We start from the raw sequence: 17,867 nt of genomic DNA, 5'->3' as shown, positions 1-17,867 counted from the left end.
ATGCAGGCGCGGCCGCCGGAGTCCAGGAGGAGCTGCTGCTGGAGGCCACGACGGCGGCGTCCGATCCACGCCAGCTGGAGGTCGCCGTCGTCGGCATGTCGGGGATTGCGCATCTCCGCCGGGCCTGCCATTTGACTTTGCAATTGCAATGCAGGTGTACAACGTCTGTTGGCTGTTTGTTTATTAAGAGGCGTACGGTTTGTGTTCGGGTCGGTGAACTCTGGCGGAGCTAGCCCGGATTATATAGAGGGCTAGACGCCAGGCAGGACGCAGGAGCGATGGAGATACTGCCGGCTGGCTGCAGCTCAAAAACCATGCATGCACGTGACATGACATCGTCAATGGATTTTGTCACACGGTGGGGGCCAGAGTAATTCTGATGAGGCACCGGACGTCGACCGAGGGATGCGATGCGATGCAATGGTCACTGGATAGTGGGATTCGAGCCCTACCTTGACGCCCTAGCTTCTCCTTACTTGCTTCTATAGAGCGTCTCCGACGGTCTTTCTGAAAAAAACACTATCCAAATCATTATTTGAATTACTTTATATTTTTTTATTTCTCCAACAAAATTTTCTATATTTTATGCGCACTAAAAAGTCAGTATCACTCTCTCTATCTTTCACCAGCAAGAAATATATAATAGAGTTTGACTATATTTGGATAGCTAAATTTAAGAAACCGTTGATGATAATTTTTTTATCAAAATCTCTATTAATAAAAATTAGAAAAGAAATAGATAGTCTCGCGCAGAGCTGCTCTAGCAGTTGTTTCGATCACCTAAAATGTTTGGACTTTAGATACCATTACGGGCTAATTGTTAGCTAGTTATTTTTAGCTCAAATTAGCTCTAGTGTATTTTTTTTGTCAAGTCTTTTTAACTAGCTAGTGACAATTAAACAACCAACCATATAGATAATTTAAACTAACTTTTAGCCCAACTGATGATACTAGCCATGTGTATCAAACATTCCCTAAAACTGGTTTGTTAGTCTACTAATCGATATGCAACTAAAGTTTAGTCGATAGTGTTGCTTGGGTGCAAAGACTAATACTCCCTCTATCCCAAAGTAAGTGATGTTTTGGATTTTTTCTAAGTCAAACATTTTTAAAGTTTGACCAGATTTATAAAAAAACTACTAATGTTTATGATACTAAATAAGTATTGTTAAATTTATTATGAAATATATTTTCATATTCTACCTACTTGGTGTTGCTTGTTTGCTTGAGCTTATCTACCGAATCTGCTAGCCATTCAATATTATTTTTCTCTCGCAACAAATCAGCGAACAATACTTTCAACCATAGCTTATCAACCAAACAAACATATATCACTTATTTTAGGACAAAAGGAATACTAGCTAGCTTCTAGAAGTCCACTTTTAGCTTTCTCTTAGCTAGTGAATTAATTAATTTGTAGTTAACGTGTGGACTAAAGTTTAGTCTACCTATTTAGATGATCTAGAACTAGATCTCGGGTACGTGACGGGTAAAATTGAGTCTTATAGTATCTAAACAAGCCCTGACATGGGGCAGGGGCAGAACAAATGAGCAAATAAGTTAAAGCAATTGATTCAAAACCAAGGAATTGAATCAAAGCATCAAAGACACGGCATTGCTTTAACCTAAGGGCACCTCGCATTATTATCAGCATGCAGTTAGCTTACCTCACTATTATTTGTTAATGGATGATATGATGATCTTTATTTAGATTGTGGAAAGCTTATGTGGATTGGTATCGGACTTTGGTACTTGACTTCCCGCGCACGATCGTTGTGATGTGAAAATACTGCACCAGCTGCATGCTAGTGCGTACGACTTTGTAATTTTGAGGATGCCAGCTGGGAGGGAAGAGGACAACGAAATATGTCTGGACAACCCGACGCCGGCCGCGATGCCTCGATCCCGAGCCAAGAATAAATAACTCATAGATTTTTGCACATAGATATACTCCCTCCGTATAGGATTTAGAAGTTATTTAGTATAGCGACACCGTCTTTAAAACACAACTTTAACATCTTACTTTTATAAAAATATTTACAAAAAATGATATACGTATATTTTTATGAAAATATTTTTCAAGACGAATATATTCATATAATTTTTACATTGTAAACTCAACAATTAAAAAATCATTGATGATTTATATTTTTAATATTCGACTCAAATCTTGTCCAAAACAAGATGAAAAAACTTTATGTACATGCATGCACACTGCGAGCATATTGTGCTTCTCTTTAGCTCTCTGGTTGGAGTGATTATATGTAGTTGGAATATATGCCTTAGCATCGCCCCATCCATGCTTTTTTGGACAAAGAAAGCTTTGTTTAAAAAACAAAAGCTCGCTGGTCTCTCTAACAAGGTACACGCAACCATTATTACTAGCTAGCTAGTGAAATTTTCGGGGGAAAAACATTAGAAGTGATCTGGAAAGAAGAAGATCGAAGAATGAGGTCCAATAATATGCTGTAAACAACAATAAAATAATCTTATACTTAAAATATAACTCACAGAACCACACATATAAACTTGTGCGTTCCACCAATTACAGAGTAAAAGCTTGACGTGGTTCTTATATTCTATTATGCCAACCCAAAAAAGAACACTGAGCCTTGTTTCGGTGATTGGAAAGTACTACTAGTACTTTTAAGTACTTTGCATTTTTATCTTGATAAATGAACAATTAAATTAAGAAAGAGAATCGGTAAAAATAAATGGAAAAGGCCTACTTAATTTGTTGTGGCTGCCTCTGTTGCGGAGGTAGTAGGGGGTCGTGCAGACGTGAGATCCGCCTCCGTCTGCTCGTGACGCAGCCCTCCGGCCAGCAGCAGTCCTGCACTCCTGCAGATTTGTTTCGGCGTCTATGAAGACTGCCATGGACTGGAGCAACGTGTATCTCCACTACTATATAATCCACCAGTTGAGAACTTAGCTAAATGCACCCCATAACCCACTACTATAGTCATAAACTCCACTCAATACACCCAGATAATTGCACCCAGAAAGCTCTATCTTATGAAATTAAGGGACAAGATTAACTCTAATCACTCATTTCTCTTACTCACTCATATCCAACGGACCAAATTGTTTGGATCAAAGCTCATCACTCCTCCCATCCCACAGCGACCCCACGCGCAACTCCCTCTCTCGGTCTCTCCCCGACGTCACCTCCTGCACATGTAATTTTTTATTTCCCGAAGTGACTCCGACTCCTCATCTCCTGCTCCCTTCACATACCCCTCCATCTCTCTCCCAAGTCCCAAGGAGGCGCGGCCGTAGGGCGACGGCGCCCTCGCAGGCGGCGCGCTGGCACGAGCAGGCCATGGCGGCCCTCCTAGATCCTCCGCTGCCGGTGCCCATACTGAAGGTCCTCGCCGCCACCGGCACCACTCGGACGGCCACGGCTGTGGCCCCTGCTGTTGGCGGCCCCGGTACGGCGTGGCGCAGGCGGTGCGCCGTTGGTGGCCACGGCTGCCCCCTTCCCGGCTTCCCCCTACCCACACTAGCGAGGGCTGGTGCCGGTGTTCTACACCGCTAGGCGCTCTGCTTGACCTCCCGTCGTCTGATCGGTTTGCTCCTCTCTCTCTCTCTCTCTCTCTCTCTCTCTCTCTCTCTCTCTCTCTGCCGGATTTCCCACTCGTGGAGGCTCGCGTCATCCTAATTTGGTGCATACAGATAGGGCCAACAGGGCAACGGCTGCCAGTACGGGACAAAACGGCAAGAGGGCAAAGGCCGCCGACACCCACGGGGACTGGGACAATGGAAAATGCCATCGATCACGGCCTGTTTTTCTCCTTGGACAATCTCCTGCAGATCCGGAACAGATCGAGAAGGTGAGTTGCTTCGCTTTCTAGGTGATTTGGAATTTTTCTCCACCTTAGGCTGATTCATTAGTTTGTTGGTTGTTTGCAGCCTGAAGAATAATTGATTAATTTTGTAGAGTTAGGAAAGAAGCAAGTTTTGCTCGCTTCCTCTCTGTTCTGTAAACCATATATTCTTTAACGATGTCAGTTTCCATGTATTTAAGGTTTGACACAAAATCTGAATTCTAACCCACCCTAATATGGACAAATATAATATATGGCAATAGAGAAATTGTTAGTTGAGTATGTTTTCGATCACTATTACCATCACCCCTACAACATATAAAGCCAAAGCTTATGGATAACTGTGTTTTCACTAGAGCTACATGTATTTCCTTCATGACAGAGAGGCTCAATGTTTTAAATCTTTTGTTCTTATCTTACAACTAGCATCTTGTCATATTTTGTGGTCTTGCAGGATTGAGATGCTACAGAGTTCAAACATGTTGGGAAGTGCCAAAATTGATGGCTAATATGTGATAATAAAATCAACACATTTTAAATTATTTGTTTTCACAGTGAAACATAGCATTGCACTGGTACTTTTGGCCTCAAATTTGCACTGGTACTACTGAAGTGTTTTAACTTTCAGAAATCAACGGCTTGTCTCATGTTTGGGAGTTGAAATACACACCTACACTCTTGGCTTTCTTGCAGGGTTTTGTTCCTTGAATCTTAATGATATTTTGATTGTTCATTTTATTTTTTTATAATGTTTATCTTATTTTGTATGTTACTGTAGCAGGCACACTGGGGATTGGCAACGACCTCTGAACAGTATGTAGAAGAATCGCAGAATAAGATATTAAAGGTGGAACTCTGAATTACCCTGAATAATTATCCTGACAATTGGAACTCTGCTTGTCTTTTTGTAGTACTAATATTTCTGCATTTCTTCAGTATATAATTATGTGATTTCTGCATTTCAACCAAAACAAGTTTTTACTTGTGTTACTGATTTCTGTTTTTTATTTGGTGTTTCAGTCTTTACTTGGCCAGCAGTTCCAATGTTGCAGTACAAGCACTGCTGCAATTCCAGATTGCCGAGAGTTACAGACAAGAGGGTCTACGCTGGTCTGATATGTGCATGCTGCATGGTATGCCTCCATCTTCAATAATCATCATGCATCTTCTTCTAATATGCATCAACTAACCTGTTTTAAGTAGTTTATATACGAAGTGATAGGAAACAAAAATGCAATTCTACTGTCTATGTGAGTTTGACTGGTTACAGAATTGCATGAGGCTTTCTTGTATTAGGAGTTTCCTTCCTATAAATCACTTACACTTTTGACAAGCATGTAAATGTAGTTCCTTTTTCCCTGTGTGAAAACCAGCTCAAGGATAGTGTTGATAAGTGACAGTACGTAGAAGAATCACAAAATAAGACATTAAAGGTGGAACTCTGAATTACACTGAATAGTTGTCCTGACAATTAGAACTCTGCTTTTTGTAGTACTAATATTTCTGCATTTCTTCAGTATACAATTATGTGATTTCTGCATTTCAGGTTAAATATTTGACGATACAGTTTATAAGATGTCAATGCTTCCTGTACTTGGTCAAGAATACATGAACTAGAACTTAATCCTGGGTTGATCTACTTTATTTTCTTCTATCTTATGACATTTCCACTATGTTAGTACAATTTAGTAATTTACCAGCTAATACTTGGTCTGGATCCATGACGGGGTGGGTAAACTTTTTTATACTGTAAAAATATAGGTATGCATGCAAGAGAGTTTGATTTGTATGATAGGAAACCTATCGATATTAATGAAGGGTGAGTTATTTGCAAGCTAATTGAAGTTCATGCTAGCCTAGAGTTCGTGTTGGAAGGCATCCCTCTAAAGTAGTGGGAAGGTTCTTGTTGTATTGCTGATTGCTAATGGAATTATTATGATATCAAGATCAATTTTATTTTTGATGTACTAAAAATTGCACTATTTATTCAGCTTTTTATGATGGAATTTGTATGGTGGGTCAGTGATAATTTTTTTATTGCCTACCTTATAGCCAATTGACTAATATTTTCGATATACATATTCAATTGCTTGATATAGTACATGAATGCTGCTTGCAACATATTGGCGTAGGGCTGCAGCCTATTAGTACTGATATTAGCCTCCTCATTTTCATGCAACAGTGGTGCAGGCTCGCAGTTCCTCTCTGACTAAATCTAATATTCATGTGTTTTATTGTTTTGTAGAACAAGTTTGGACTTTGCATTCACCAGTTGCACTCATCCGTCAGACTCTCTAAAAGCATTTTCTATTTAATGTTCTTGTGTACTGACTTGCGGATGTGAAGACCGTCAGGATGGAAAGGGGTGTGAAGGCCGTCAGGACTAACTCGCCTCAACTTTTGCTGGGTTAACTAGCTCTAATCACAGCTTGTACAGTTGCCGGCTATAGATTTTTATGCCTTTTCAATTTTTTATCTTAATGTGTCCCGTGCTTCAAATTAAATAAGTTAATTATACTATGCGAGACATGACTTTATTATGTCTCATTATGCATGAGTATTTTTTTGTATTATATGTATGGTCACATATAATTGCATGAGACTTAAACTGTAGAAAACTATCATTGTTTAGTTGTTTTCATGTGCATTCTGAAAAAAGCCGTAGCGTTAGCACGGGCACTATACTAGTCTTCTTTAGGTCGTGTCTAGTTCTGGAAGGAAAAAATTTCGCAACATTATACTCAACCAATCTTAAATTGTAAGTCGTTTGACTTTTTTAATATCAAGTTTGACCACTCGTCTTATTCAAAGTTTTGTACAAAATATCACTTTTTTTGTTGTGTATTGGTTTATTAATAAAAGTTCTTCAAGAATGACTTAATTTGACTATATTTGCACAAATTTTTTGAATAAGACGAGTAGTCAAACGACTTACAATTTGGAATGGAGGGAGTAGTACTTTAGTTTTTTGTGGTAATTATCATTCAACCATGGACTAATTAGGCTCAAAAAATTCGTCTCGTAAATTCCGACCAAACTGTGCAATTAGTTTTTATTTTTGTTTATATTTAATACTCCATGTACATATTAAGATTTGATGCAACGGAGAATCTTAAAAATTTTTAGGTTTTTAATGGAAGTAAACAAGGCCTTTTATGATCTCCTCCCCCATGTTTGACCGATAGATGGTGCAGAACGTGTGGCGTCTGACTCCCGTACGTCCTCGGGCTGCCGGTCTCCACGGTGATTAGCCGGGCCTCTTGCTTGCCGTCGATCCGCTCCGAGCCTCTGGTCGGGCGTCCTTCTCTCTTCGTGTCGCCATCTCCGGCTGGCTGCTCCTCGCGTTCGCGTAGACGTCCTCGCCCTCTTGAGTATGGCCTACTCGCAGAGATGATCTTGGCTGGCGGCCGCGTGGTGATTTGGCGCAACCGGGACCTCGGTGAGGAGGGCTTGAACAGATGTGATTAGCCCCTCCTGTGAAGGCATGGGAGCTGTATGTACCGAGAAGGCAGTGAAATTATTGGAGTACCTTTATTTTTTAATAGTAATATCTGAAAATTATCTAGAAATTTATAGGTACCAGTTCCACATGTTTTGGTATTGGTCCCGTGTGTTTTGGTACTTCCCAGTGCTTTTTTCTAGGTACTTTGTATTTTTTTCACCGTTCGATCTGAACCAATGAATGGTTCATATTTTTTTTGCAACCACTCTAAAACTTGTATTAGGGATTATGAATCTGGATTTATAAAATATAAGTATTTCTTGAGCAAGTGGCATTTAAAAGTAGGCAATGAACATGATATTTAGCAGGACTTATTGAGAAACAAATATATTAAAGGTAAGAAGTTGTCACGGGTATAGAAAAAACAAGAGACTCATTTTTGGATGAATCTCATGAGTGTAAAAGAAACTTTTATGAGTTTGGGATCTTTCAAGCTAAAGGATGGTAACCAATTAGGTTCTCTATTCTAACACCCCAGCATCACAAGACAAGGATGAGATGCCACCCATAGCTAAACTCGTAAAAATAATTCAACAACATTTATTAAGCAAACATGGAAGCAATAATAAAAACATTGAAGGGATATATAATACGCTGAGGGAGCATCTAGCGATGGAGCTAAAATTGCTTTGTAAACACCTGTTCGACAGAGAGGGTTTTTACACACGTACGAGAAAAGGTCTTTTCACGCGCTTCCACTCTCATGGTAGATTTATGGGCTGGGTTACCACAAGAACACTGCTTAAAAAAGAACAAAATGTCTAAATTTTATTTATAGAGTAAAAATAATAAAACAAATATAATATTACTTGAATATCTAAAAATATGAACTTTTTTATAGTCAATAAAAAAATATAAAACAAAAACAATGCTTAAGCGCTTGCCGTTTGGCAAAATATTAATATTTGCATCGAATGGTGGAGAGTTGCTTATAGTTGATTTTTTTAGGAAAAAGGTCTACTTCACCCCCTCAATTATGGGGGGTGGACTACTTAAACCACTCAACTTTAAAACCGGATATTTTATAGAAAATAATACGGTGATTTGGATATATTATTTTCTGTAAAATCCACAGCAAAAACTTTATACTAAAGTATGTCGTATTATATATTCACTGTGTAGATCTACTCAGGTGAAGTCCAACAAAATTAATTTTTTTATTTTATGGTCTTCCTATTATTTACTACGATTTTTCAAATATTATGCTTAAATAAATAAAAAAGAAAAGACAAAAGCACTGCTACTGTAGCAAAACATAGTTATTGTAGCAACCCACTGTCAAAAACCGCTTGGGGGTTATTTGAATGGTTTTGAAAAGTTCAGAGGGTAAAATGTCTGGTTTCAAAGTTAAGGGGATTAAGTAGTCCACCCCTATGGTCGAGGGGGTGAAGTAGACTTTTTCCTTTTTTTAGGCATTGTTTAGTTCCAAGACCAAAATTTTTTGGGTGTCACATCAAATATATCGACACATATTTGAAGTACTAAATATAGAATAATAAAAAATAAATTACATAGCTCGTCTGAAAACTGTGAGACGAATTTAAAGCCTAATTAATCTGCCATTAGCATATATGGGTTACTGTAGCAGTTATGGTTAATCATGATCTAATTAGGTTTAAAAGATTCGTCTCTCGATTTACGATCAAACTTTGTAATTAGTTTTTATTTTTATTTACATTTAATCCTCCATACATATGTTCAAAGATTTGATTTAATAAATAACAAGTTTTTGGGTGGAGAACTAAACAAAGATCTTATGCGGTCCTGGGCCCGGCCAATTTGTGCTGTCGTTGGGTACAGCCCTGAGGCCGAAGGGAGTGTGAGCCAGGCTTACCTGTTGAAGAGGCCCGTTAGACGGGTGTTCTGTTGGGCCGTTATCACTGCGAGGAGTCCGGTCGGTCTTCGAAGGCACTTGGGCCGTTGTTGAGGAGGCAGACCGGACGTCAGAAAAGGTGTGCAGCGCGACGCAGAAAAAGCAGTATTTTTTTTTTTAAAAAATCTCGATTCGACTTCCCTTCTAAACCCTAGCGTCACTTCCTCCGCTCCAAGCCCCCCGCTTTGCCCGGTCGTCGACTCGCTGCCGCCTTCCTCGACCCGCACCGCACCCGCAGAAGCTAATGGCGGTAAGACCAGCCGTCTCGTCCTCTCTGTTTCTCCTCGGATTTATGAACCAGATCTGTTTGTCTCCACCTCTGTTTAATTAACTAGTGGGATTTGCGGACAATTAGTACCCCTCAGGCAGTTACGCTAGTCTTAGTCTCCTGTGGTGTGCATTGATTGAGTTCAGGCTGCTTCCTATGGCGTGTTTGGAACAGAGGGTTATAGGCACCTAGGTTGAATTTCAGCCAGAAGCCCAGAACCAGCTAGTTGGGAGTAGGTTGGATGAATAATTTTGAGGTATTTGTGTGAATCCAGTGTGTACGGGGAAGGAGAAAGGGGCAATTGCTAATCTAGAGAATGCAACAGAGCCTCCCAAAGTGGTCGGTTCCAAGGCACACTTGTTGTTTGGAGTTTTTATTTAAATCAGAAGATTCTGTTAAACACGATTTAAGGTCTAACTCCCCTAAATCTTGTTTGGTTAGGAATGCTTGCACTGAACATCGTGTGCAATTGTCCATTAACTCTTGTTTTTTTGGCAACCAAGAACTGGATCGAAGCACCGATAAGGCTTTTTCCTGTTCTTCTGTTGCCAGTACCGATAATAAGTTAGCTGCTTGACTTAGTGTCATGTATACATCATAATCTAGCCAGCTTTTGATTTGTTATGTTATTGTCATGTAGTCTTGTTGTGAATGCCAGTACCACCATCGAAGGTTAAGATAAGTGAATTTACCTTTGCCAGTACCAATGATGGCCCATAGCTCAGCTTATAATTGCTCCTGTTAGAGCTGAATCTAGAAGTGCATCCACAGTTGTCTCCAAGCTCAGCTGGTTAGAGATTCAAAGTTAATTTATAAAGCTCATTGTGATGTCAACCTTAATGAGAAGAGCATCAGTTTCTAATGAGCTAGTCCATGCTTAAGCTATTATTAATCATTTTGTATCGGGAAATTACCGTCTTGTCGACTCATGGAATTCGCTAATAATTGGAACCAATAAGTCGAAGGAACAAAATAACAGTCTGTTTATGTATACTCCTATTTGCCAGCCATAATAAGCCCTAAGCTTATGCAGCTATGCTACACTTACTAATGGATGGACTCTTGCTTTGTGCAGACTGTGCCAGTTAACCCAAAACCTTTCTTGAACAATCTGACTGGGAAGACTGTAATTGTCAAACTTAAGTGGGGTATGGAGTACAAAGGTAAATTTTTATTTTATTTATTTCAAATTTTAAATGTTAAATTTTATTCCTTGAATTGGCCCTTCCATAAATATATTGATGAACATTTACTTTATTTTCCCAGGGTATCTTACTTCTGTTGACTCATACATGAACCTTCAGGTACTACTTTTGGTCTTTGGCAGTTTGGCTGTCGTAATATTAGACCTCCTCTATTTGTTTTTTATTGTTTTGCAAGCTCATCATTCATTCAATATGGAAGAACATGCCAAAAAAATGATTACTACCTTTGCTACTGGTTGCAGCTTGCTAACACAGAGGAGTACATTGATGGACAATTCTCTGGAAACCTGGGTGAGATTCTGATCAGGTAATGATTCATGATCCTTTTGTTTGCTTGTGTCAGGTGTGTTAATCTAGATATAACCCAATAAAAGCATGCTTGCTGTCCAAGTCTGATTATTGAGGTGAAAAAGGTACTTTAGTTTGGATCTGAAAAGGTAAATACTCAATAAAGAGTGGCATCAGTTTGTAAAATTGTAGCATTGGATATTTGGGCGCAGTTTTTGCAAAATAGAAATTTTGTTTCGTTGATGCAATTTTTGAGTTAGTGAGGAATACAGTTTATCCCCTTAATGGCTTGTTCAATTTGGTGGGTTACGTGGGTATTCGTGGGGGATTGAGATTGATGAGGATTAAGGGGGTGTTTGGGACTGATCTGCTCCACGTTTTTCAGCTCCACTCCACGTTTTTTAGCCAAACGGTTCCAGCTCCACGCACTGAGTTCGAGAAAAAAGGGTGGAGTTGTGAGAGCACCTAAAGGGGTACTCCACAAACTCCAGTTTTTTGTGGAGCTGCTCCATGGTGGAGTTTGTGGAGCAGTCCCAAACACCCCCTAAATCTCTTAAAGTCAAAATCCCCTTCATCTCCTCCAATCTCCTTGCAGAGGGGATTAAACTGAGCACGGCCTTACGTACACCTAACATACAGTTGCCACTTGTATGATTCATTTCTATTTGCTCAATTTACAGATGCAACAATGTCCTTTATCTCCGAGGTGTTCCAGAAGATACAGAGATAGAGGATGCAGAGTGAGGAGCCGGGAGTGGGGGACCATGCCTTAAGATTGGTTCTGATAACCATGTATTAGCTGTCATCTTAAGATTGGTTGATGATATTTCAGATGCGCACTACTGAATACAAAATTGCTGATGCATTTGCCTGCTTGCACGGCACGACAAGACATTGTGAAATCATTTGGCCATGTAGTACGGACTATATTCCAATCTTGTATGTTTTGGCTCAATAACTTGTCTGCTGGAATTGCTGCCAGAGGTGATATCATAGTATTCAATTGCTAAGATGGAAGTCCGAACTATTTTGTCTGTCATTTAAGTTAAACGCATTGGTGCTGGTGCCTAACGCATTGGTGCCTTGGTAACATGGTGCAAATATTATAAAACGTTGATGTTCCATTCTGGCCCAATGAAGCAAATGAACCATTTATCAAATTTTAGACATCTTTGAAAGCTGTAGCTAACCCAGGTTGCCACGGTTCTCAGGCGCTGGTATGCGATGCCTAGAGTTAATGCTGTTTGCTACTTTGAATACTGTTTGCTACTTTCACTCTGGACACGTCGTTTTGTAGGTTCAATTACGTTTCACGCAAAGATTTCTCGAGTCGGGGTATGTACCTAAAATCTAAACCATGCATTGAACTGATAAAACCATGTATGATGTATCAGTATTTACTCTACTATCATTCAAGGAAACAGGAATGCCATCAGTAATAAGACCCTAGAAATTACATTGTTAAGCAGCGACAAGCTCATGTATAGCTCTCATATTAATAAGAGCATTATCCCATAGAAGAAAATGAATAAGATAACAAATATATGGCCCTGTTCATTTGATTTTATCTACCGAATATGCCAGTTATTTAGCAGTGTTTTTCTCTCACAATAAATTAGCGAACAATACTGTTCAGTCATGGCTTTTCAAAACAAGCGAACAGGCTCATAGTCTAAAAACCGTGCTGGCTCTGTCATTTGTGCAAAAGGCTATGCTTCCACAGACTGAAGCAATGCTGTAACTGACTGCCAAAATTTAATGGCAAATCACATGAATAATGCCAACTTCAATTCTGATATTTCCTTTGTCATCAACGTGCCAGATGGACGCAAAACTCATACCAATTGCACAGCGGGAGGGCTTTCAAATCCAGCTGCACCCAAAAATAATAATAATCAAAATTCTGAATGAGAAAGATGTGATGCAGAACTTATATTCACCAAGACTGCATCACACCTTGGCCAGCAGGCGCCCAGAATTTTAACACGCCTCTTTAGGTACTCTTGCTTCACCATCTTTAACCAAATCATCATCACCATTGCTGTTCAAGTGCATAAAAACAAATAAATCAGACCAGTTTATATAACCATGCATGCTATTCTAGCTAGCAAGTATACGATTCAACAAAGATTAAAATAACCTGACAATCTGAACAAACTCACCTCGACTGAGCAGCACCTTGTAGTGAGGGTGAGTCGATTTGCATTGTTACAGGGCCATCATTCACCAAAGAAACCTGCAAGACTTTCTAATTTACGCTTCCTTCTGAAAAGGTCAAATGCTATGAAGGCAAATAACATGTTTCACTCAGAGACACCTTCATCATCGCTCCAAAAACACCATCTGCCAGTCAAAGTAGGAACATCGTCACATTTATTTTCATGTGATACATTGACTCACTCTCACTGCAGAAATCTTTAGATGTAGATCGAACGTAGTGCAAAAGCAATAGACCAAGTCGCAGCAGCAGCAGCAATAACAAGTGCAAGAAGATTATGTATTATGAGTATGGGGAGCATAGACATAGTCATGGCAATATTTCAGCAAAGTAAATAAGTGAGCAGAACATCTGTAAAGCATCACTAATGAAATAGCTATGTTATCGGCATAACATAACTGGGGAGTGACTATCCAGAAGATGAAATGCACACCCAGCAGAAACGAATGGTCAACGCAGGACCATGGGGAGTGTGGGAAAGTTTTAATGCATGCATCAATCATGACTGGCAAATCCCAAATATAGGCATATCCATGTCAACAGAAGGAAAAAGAACATTGATTTGATAATCAAGAATTCAGGATGGAAAACTGTGTAAATCACAATGAATTATAAAATGCATATTTGTTACCTTTCACTGAATCAGCCAAGTATGACCCTCGAAATTTCTCAACTAGAGAAGCATAGAATGGTTTCGCTTTTGCAGGTGGCATAGCCACATGAAAATCTGGCTTATTACCCTTCAGGATGCCATATAAGGTGAACTGACTGACTGAATAAGATATCAGATCAGAAACAGAGTAGTTAATAACAGATTTAATGGAGGCTGTTTATATTTTACACATGGGACAAGGTGGCATCATCATATTACCTAATAGCACCTCAAAGTTACGCTGCATAACCTGCAGGGAGGAAAAAGCTTATTTAAGTTTCTTCAAAGCTCATATGAAGTGCAGTAAATAATTAGCACTCTCAAGTAAGCCAACTTTATTCTTCAATTGGGCCAAGATGGATCTGAGGCTTACACTTCGATCCCATGCTTTTTCAGTCTTGTCGTTTGGAAACAGCCTCATGTTCAGGACCTTCCGACAACTATATAAGGGTGATATTAGCATGCAATTAGAGCTATAACAGCAAGCCATGCTAAGCATTTCAGCATAAACAAAATTTCATAAAAAAGATGGTAAGCCAATAACATATCAGAAAACAAAAAACGTGACAGCCTTTGGTAAATGGACAAGAAATGAAACCAGCCAATGTGTTGGACACGTAATGTTTACCAAAGATTAGTAATAAAGAAGCTGCCACCAATGCATTGCAGTACTAAACAAAAAAGGCATACCACACAGCAGATTACGTTAGTAGTACAAGTGACTACTGCTATCATTCATCTATCAAGATCATAATTACATCCTGCACTGCAATCACTCCGCCAGCTCAAATAACCGGTCACTGAATCAACACAGTACAGAGCAAACTGATATCTGGATGAACACATTCCCACTGCAGATTGAATCTGATGCGTCATAAAGATATAGTCATGAGTAAACAGACAAGAATTGAGACAATGGCTAACACTAGCAGTATAACCCAATAATTGGAGGAAGTAATTGGAGGAAGTGGGAGCGGGATGAACGGAGAGGATTATATACATGTAGTCGGCGTCGGCGTCGGTGTCTGCTTCGTGGACGCCGACTAGGACGAGGAGTCCAGGGCCGATCGCCGACACTATTCGCCCATCGACCTGCGGCGACCCCACAGAAGAAGCATTCAGAGAAGATTCCGAGCGAATTGCAGTCCACTGTAGAGGGCGCTCACCTCGACACTCGCCGAGAGGACGCGCTGCACCACAGCCCTCATCCTGTGTCTTCTCCTGCGTCCACCACGCCCAGTGGTGAGGGACGACCGGGCGAGTCGCCGCTCGCCGGTGAGAGCGGCGGCGGTTCTGGTTGGAGTGTGTGGGGAACGCGGATGCCTCGTTGATCTTTTTTTTCTTTTTCTTTTTTGAGGGGATGGATGCCTCGTTGATGGGCCGTGAAAAGCGCCGATGGTTTACTGGGCCGACCTTTGCATTTCTTCTTCTGTCAGCTTATATTTAGGACTAAAAATTATCGTAAATTAATTGAAGCTAGTTAGCTAGTTGACTAACAACTCTTCTCCTACAACTAAAAAGACTAAAGAGGGGACATCGTTTTGGTGCCACATTCTCCCCTCCCACTTTCGTCCTGCCTCCTGCGAACATCGTCCCGCGCGGCCCACCTCCTCCTCCGCGCGGATCCGGTCGCGCGGACCTCGCCGACCTCGCCCGCCCCTCCACGCGGACCTCGCCTCCTCCTCCATTGCCCGCCTCCTCCCCGCGCGGTGCGGCGACGCCTCCTCCCCGCGCGGCCCGCCTCCTCGCGCGGACCTCGCCGACCTCGCCCGCCTCCTCCATCGGCGCGGCGACGCCTCCTCCTCCATCGCCCGCCTCCTCCCCGCGCGGCGACGCCTCCTCCTCCCTCCACGCGGACCTCGCCTCCTCCTCCATCGCCCGCCTCCTCCCCGCGCGGCCCAACTCCTCCTCCCTCCACGCGGACCGCCTCCCCGCGCGGCCCTCGCCGACCTCCACGCGGATCCGGTCGCGCGGACGACCTCGCCCGCCTCCTCCCCGCGCGGCGCGGCGACGCCTCCTCCCTCCACTCGGATCCGGTCGCGCAGACGACCTCGCCCGCCTCCTCCCTCGGCGCGGATCAGGTCGTGCCGACCTCGCCCGCCTCCTCCCTCGGCGCGGATCCGGTCGCCCCGACAATCAGGGTAGCCGCACAACGAGGATTTCACATCGATCCTTTCCCTGACCTCGACGCCGCCAGCATCGCTACCTCGGTAAGTGTCGCGGCTCCGACAACGGGTACGTCATCCATCATTCAAGTTAACAAATTATCCCCTTCATGCACCATGACCTCGGTTGCTGGCAGATCAAAGCCCAACGTCTAGCCACCGTTACTGAGACATCGATCGCAGCCGCCGTTGCTGCAGGCAGCAGCACATCGAGGACGAGAATCCGAAGTCGTCGTTCAAGCGCCGCGGCTCTGACACCGGGTACGTCATCCATCATCCTGCATATAATGAAACTCAACTTACCAAAATCATACTGAACACCATCATGAACCTGGCCTTGAGCAGCATCACCAGGCCCGGCCACTACTTCACCAATCTAGCAATTTGGTTGGGCAATAAATGGGATTAGATTAACTAGCATGTCAAGGATAGATGGCTCCCAGAGTGCATAACTACATCTTGATGCGATAAAATAGCCCAAAATAATTAAGTCAAAAACTTAAATCGTTGCAGCTGGAGATTGATTTATGCCGTAGTGATGATCATCAGACAACTAGAGGACTGCTAGCTAAACAACTCAATCAAAATCAAGTAATATAATAAATGAAAAACCAACAAGATATTGCACTAATCCTTAAGTCTCCAGATTCTCTTATGTGATCGGGACATAGACTTGGTAATCATAACAATCAAATAGCTCAAGTTCAGAGTTCGTGCAAGTTGCCAAGTTGGTATCACCTTTGATGAAGCTCCGTGTGCTGTTTCATTAACATAGATGAAAACTTGAGCTAGCTTGTGTCTTTCACTATGGAGAGACACCAAAGCATTCAGCCTGTCGAAACTTAACTGATTCAGTCTTTGACTACCAGTTCACAACGTGGCAAAATAGTTTCAGTCTTTTATTAACAGTTCAGGCCCTGATTTTTTCTGTGTCAATTAATTGAAATTTGCAGGGAATTCAAATTACCAGTTCAGAACACAGCAAAATAGTTTCTGGAGGTGATGATCAATACTCTATCATAGTCTGGGATAAGCAGATTTTCAACCTTTTGGAATAACTAAAGGGCCAGGAAGCACCGGTGAGGTTCTTACATTTAGCTGTATCTACATTTTAATGTTTTCATTGTGTCTCCTTAATAACTACAAAACATGTTTTGTTCAATATCAATATAGGTTAGTTCTGTCCTTATGCACAAAAAAGAATGTTAGTTCTATTCGGATGCTCTTAGGATTAAGTGCTAAAGTACTCATCTGGTATATTTTGGAGCTGCAAGACGTGCTTGATTACATCATCCTTTGATTTGATTGGGGGAAATTTGTATAGACTCGTTTTTTAGAATGGTGTAGCGTGTTGCGAGCTGTTTTGAAAACTCTGGAGAAACCAAATCTTGAATAACAATCATGTGGTTTCCAGTTTTTGTTGTTGTTATTTTTAGCTCTTTCAACATCTATTTGTTTATTAGAATTCCTTATACTGAATTATGCATTCTTGTATCATTTCTTCCATTTAGTGGATCCCTTATTCCAAGTGCATAGATTTTGTTTTATATACTGCAGATGTTTCCATTTTTATAGATTCTATATGAATAAGTCGTGTAGCTACTTGGCATGGTTTAGATTTGGAATTACCATATCAGCTTACTGCATCCCATGATTTAACTATTTCTATATATTGCTGATTGTGAATCATACAGGTACTTAAGTGGATTTCTCGTCCTACAGTATATGTCTGCATGGAATAGACCACAAACCACACACATTTATACCGTGAGTATAACAGTTTGTCTCAGTTTTTATACAATTTTTTTTTTATAAAAACGTAGTATTATCCATGCGACACACACTAATATATATACATATACTCAAATG

General features: G+C 41.1%; 2 protein-coding genes and 1 long non-coding RNA gene across 5 annotated transcripts; 2 read left to right on the top strand and 1 right to left on the bottom strand.

Annotated features, from left to right (window-relative positions):
• On the top strand, positions 3,209–6,414 carry LOC110433375. Of its 3 annotated transcripts, XR_002450782.1 has the most exons (5): positions 3,211–3,569; positions 3,676–3,833; positions 4,282–4,674; positions 4,848–4,960; positions 6,073–6,414. It is a non-coding gene; the product is annotated as an uncharacterized LOC110433375 (long non-coding RNA). The 3 variants fall into 3 exon arrangements; XR_002450781.1 differs by having other exon boundaries at positions 3,209–3,569; positions 3,680–4,674; XR_002450780.1 differs by having other exon boundaries at positions 3,209–3,569; positions 3,676–4,674.
• Positions 9,296–12,053, top strand: LOC8078782 (probable small nuclear ribonucleoprotein F). The gene is made up of 5 exons (XM_002457195.2): positions 9,296–9,452; positions 10,546–10,633; positions 10,737–10,774; positions 10,918–10,982; positions 11,644–12,053. The coding sequence occupies exons 1-5, from the start codon at positions 9,447–9,449 to the stop codon at positions 11,705–11,707; spliced, it is 261 nt and encodes an 86-aa protein (XP_002457240.1). The 5' UTR covers positions 9,296–9,446; the 3' UTR covers positions 11,708–12,053.
• LOC8078781 (D-tyrosyl-tRNA(Tyr) deacylase) lies at positions 12,375–15,181 on the bottom strand. Its single transcript, XM_002455029.2, has 9 exons — positions 15,000–15,181; positions 14,834–14,925; positions 14,207–14,273; positions 14,053–14,083; positions 13,813–13,953; positions 13,281–13,306; positions 13,126–13,199; positions 12,920–13,004; positions 12,375–12,836 (listed from the first exon to the last, which is right to left on the bottom strand). Exons 1-8 carry the CDS (start codon positions 15,039–15,041, stop codon positions 12,944–12,946), a joined length of 534 nt encoding a protein of 177 aa, XP_002455074.1. The 5' UTR covers positions 15,042–15,181; the 3' UTR covers positions 12,375–12,836; positions 12,920–12,943.

Source organism: Sorghum bicolor, chromosome 3, assembly GCF_000003195.3.
Source record: "Sorghum bicolor cultivar BTx623 chromosome 3, Sorghum_bicolor_NCBIv3, whole genome shotgun sequence".
In the NCBI taxonomy this organism is placed as follows: domain Eukaryota; kingdom Viridiplantae; phylum Streptophyta; class Magnoliopsida; order Poales; family Poaceae; genus Sorghum; species Sorghum bicolor.
The sequence above is the reverse complement of the archived record's forward strand: the minus strand, read 5'-3'. Positions and strand labels throughout refer to the sequence as shown.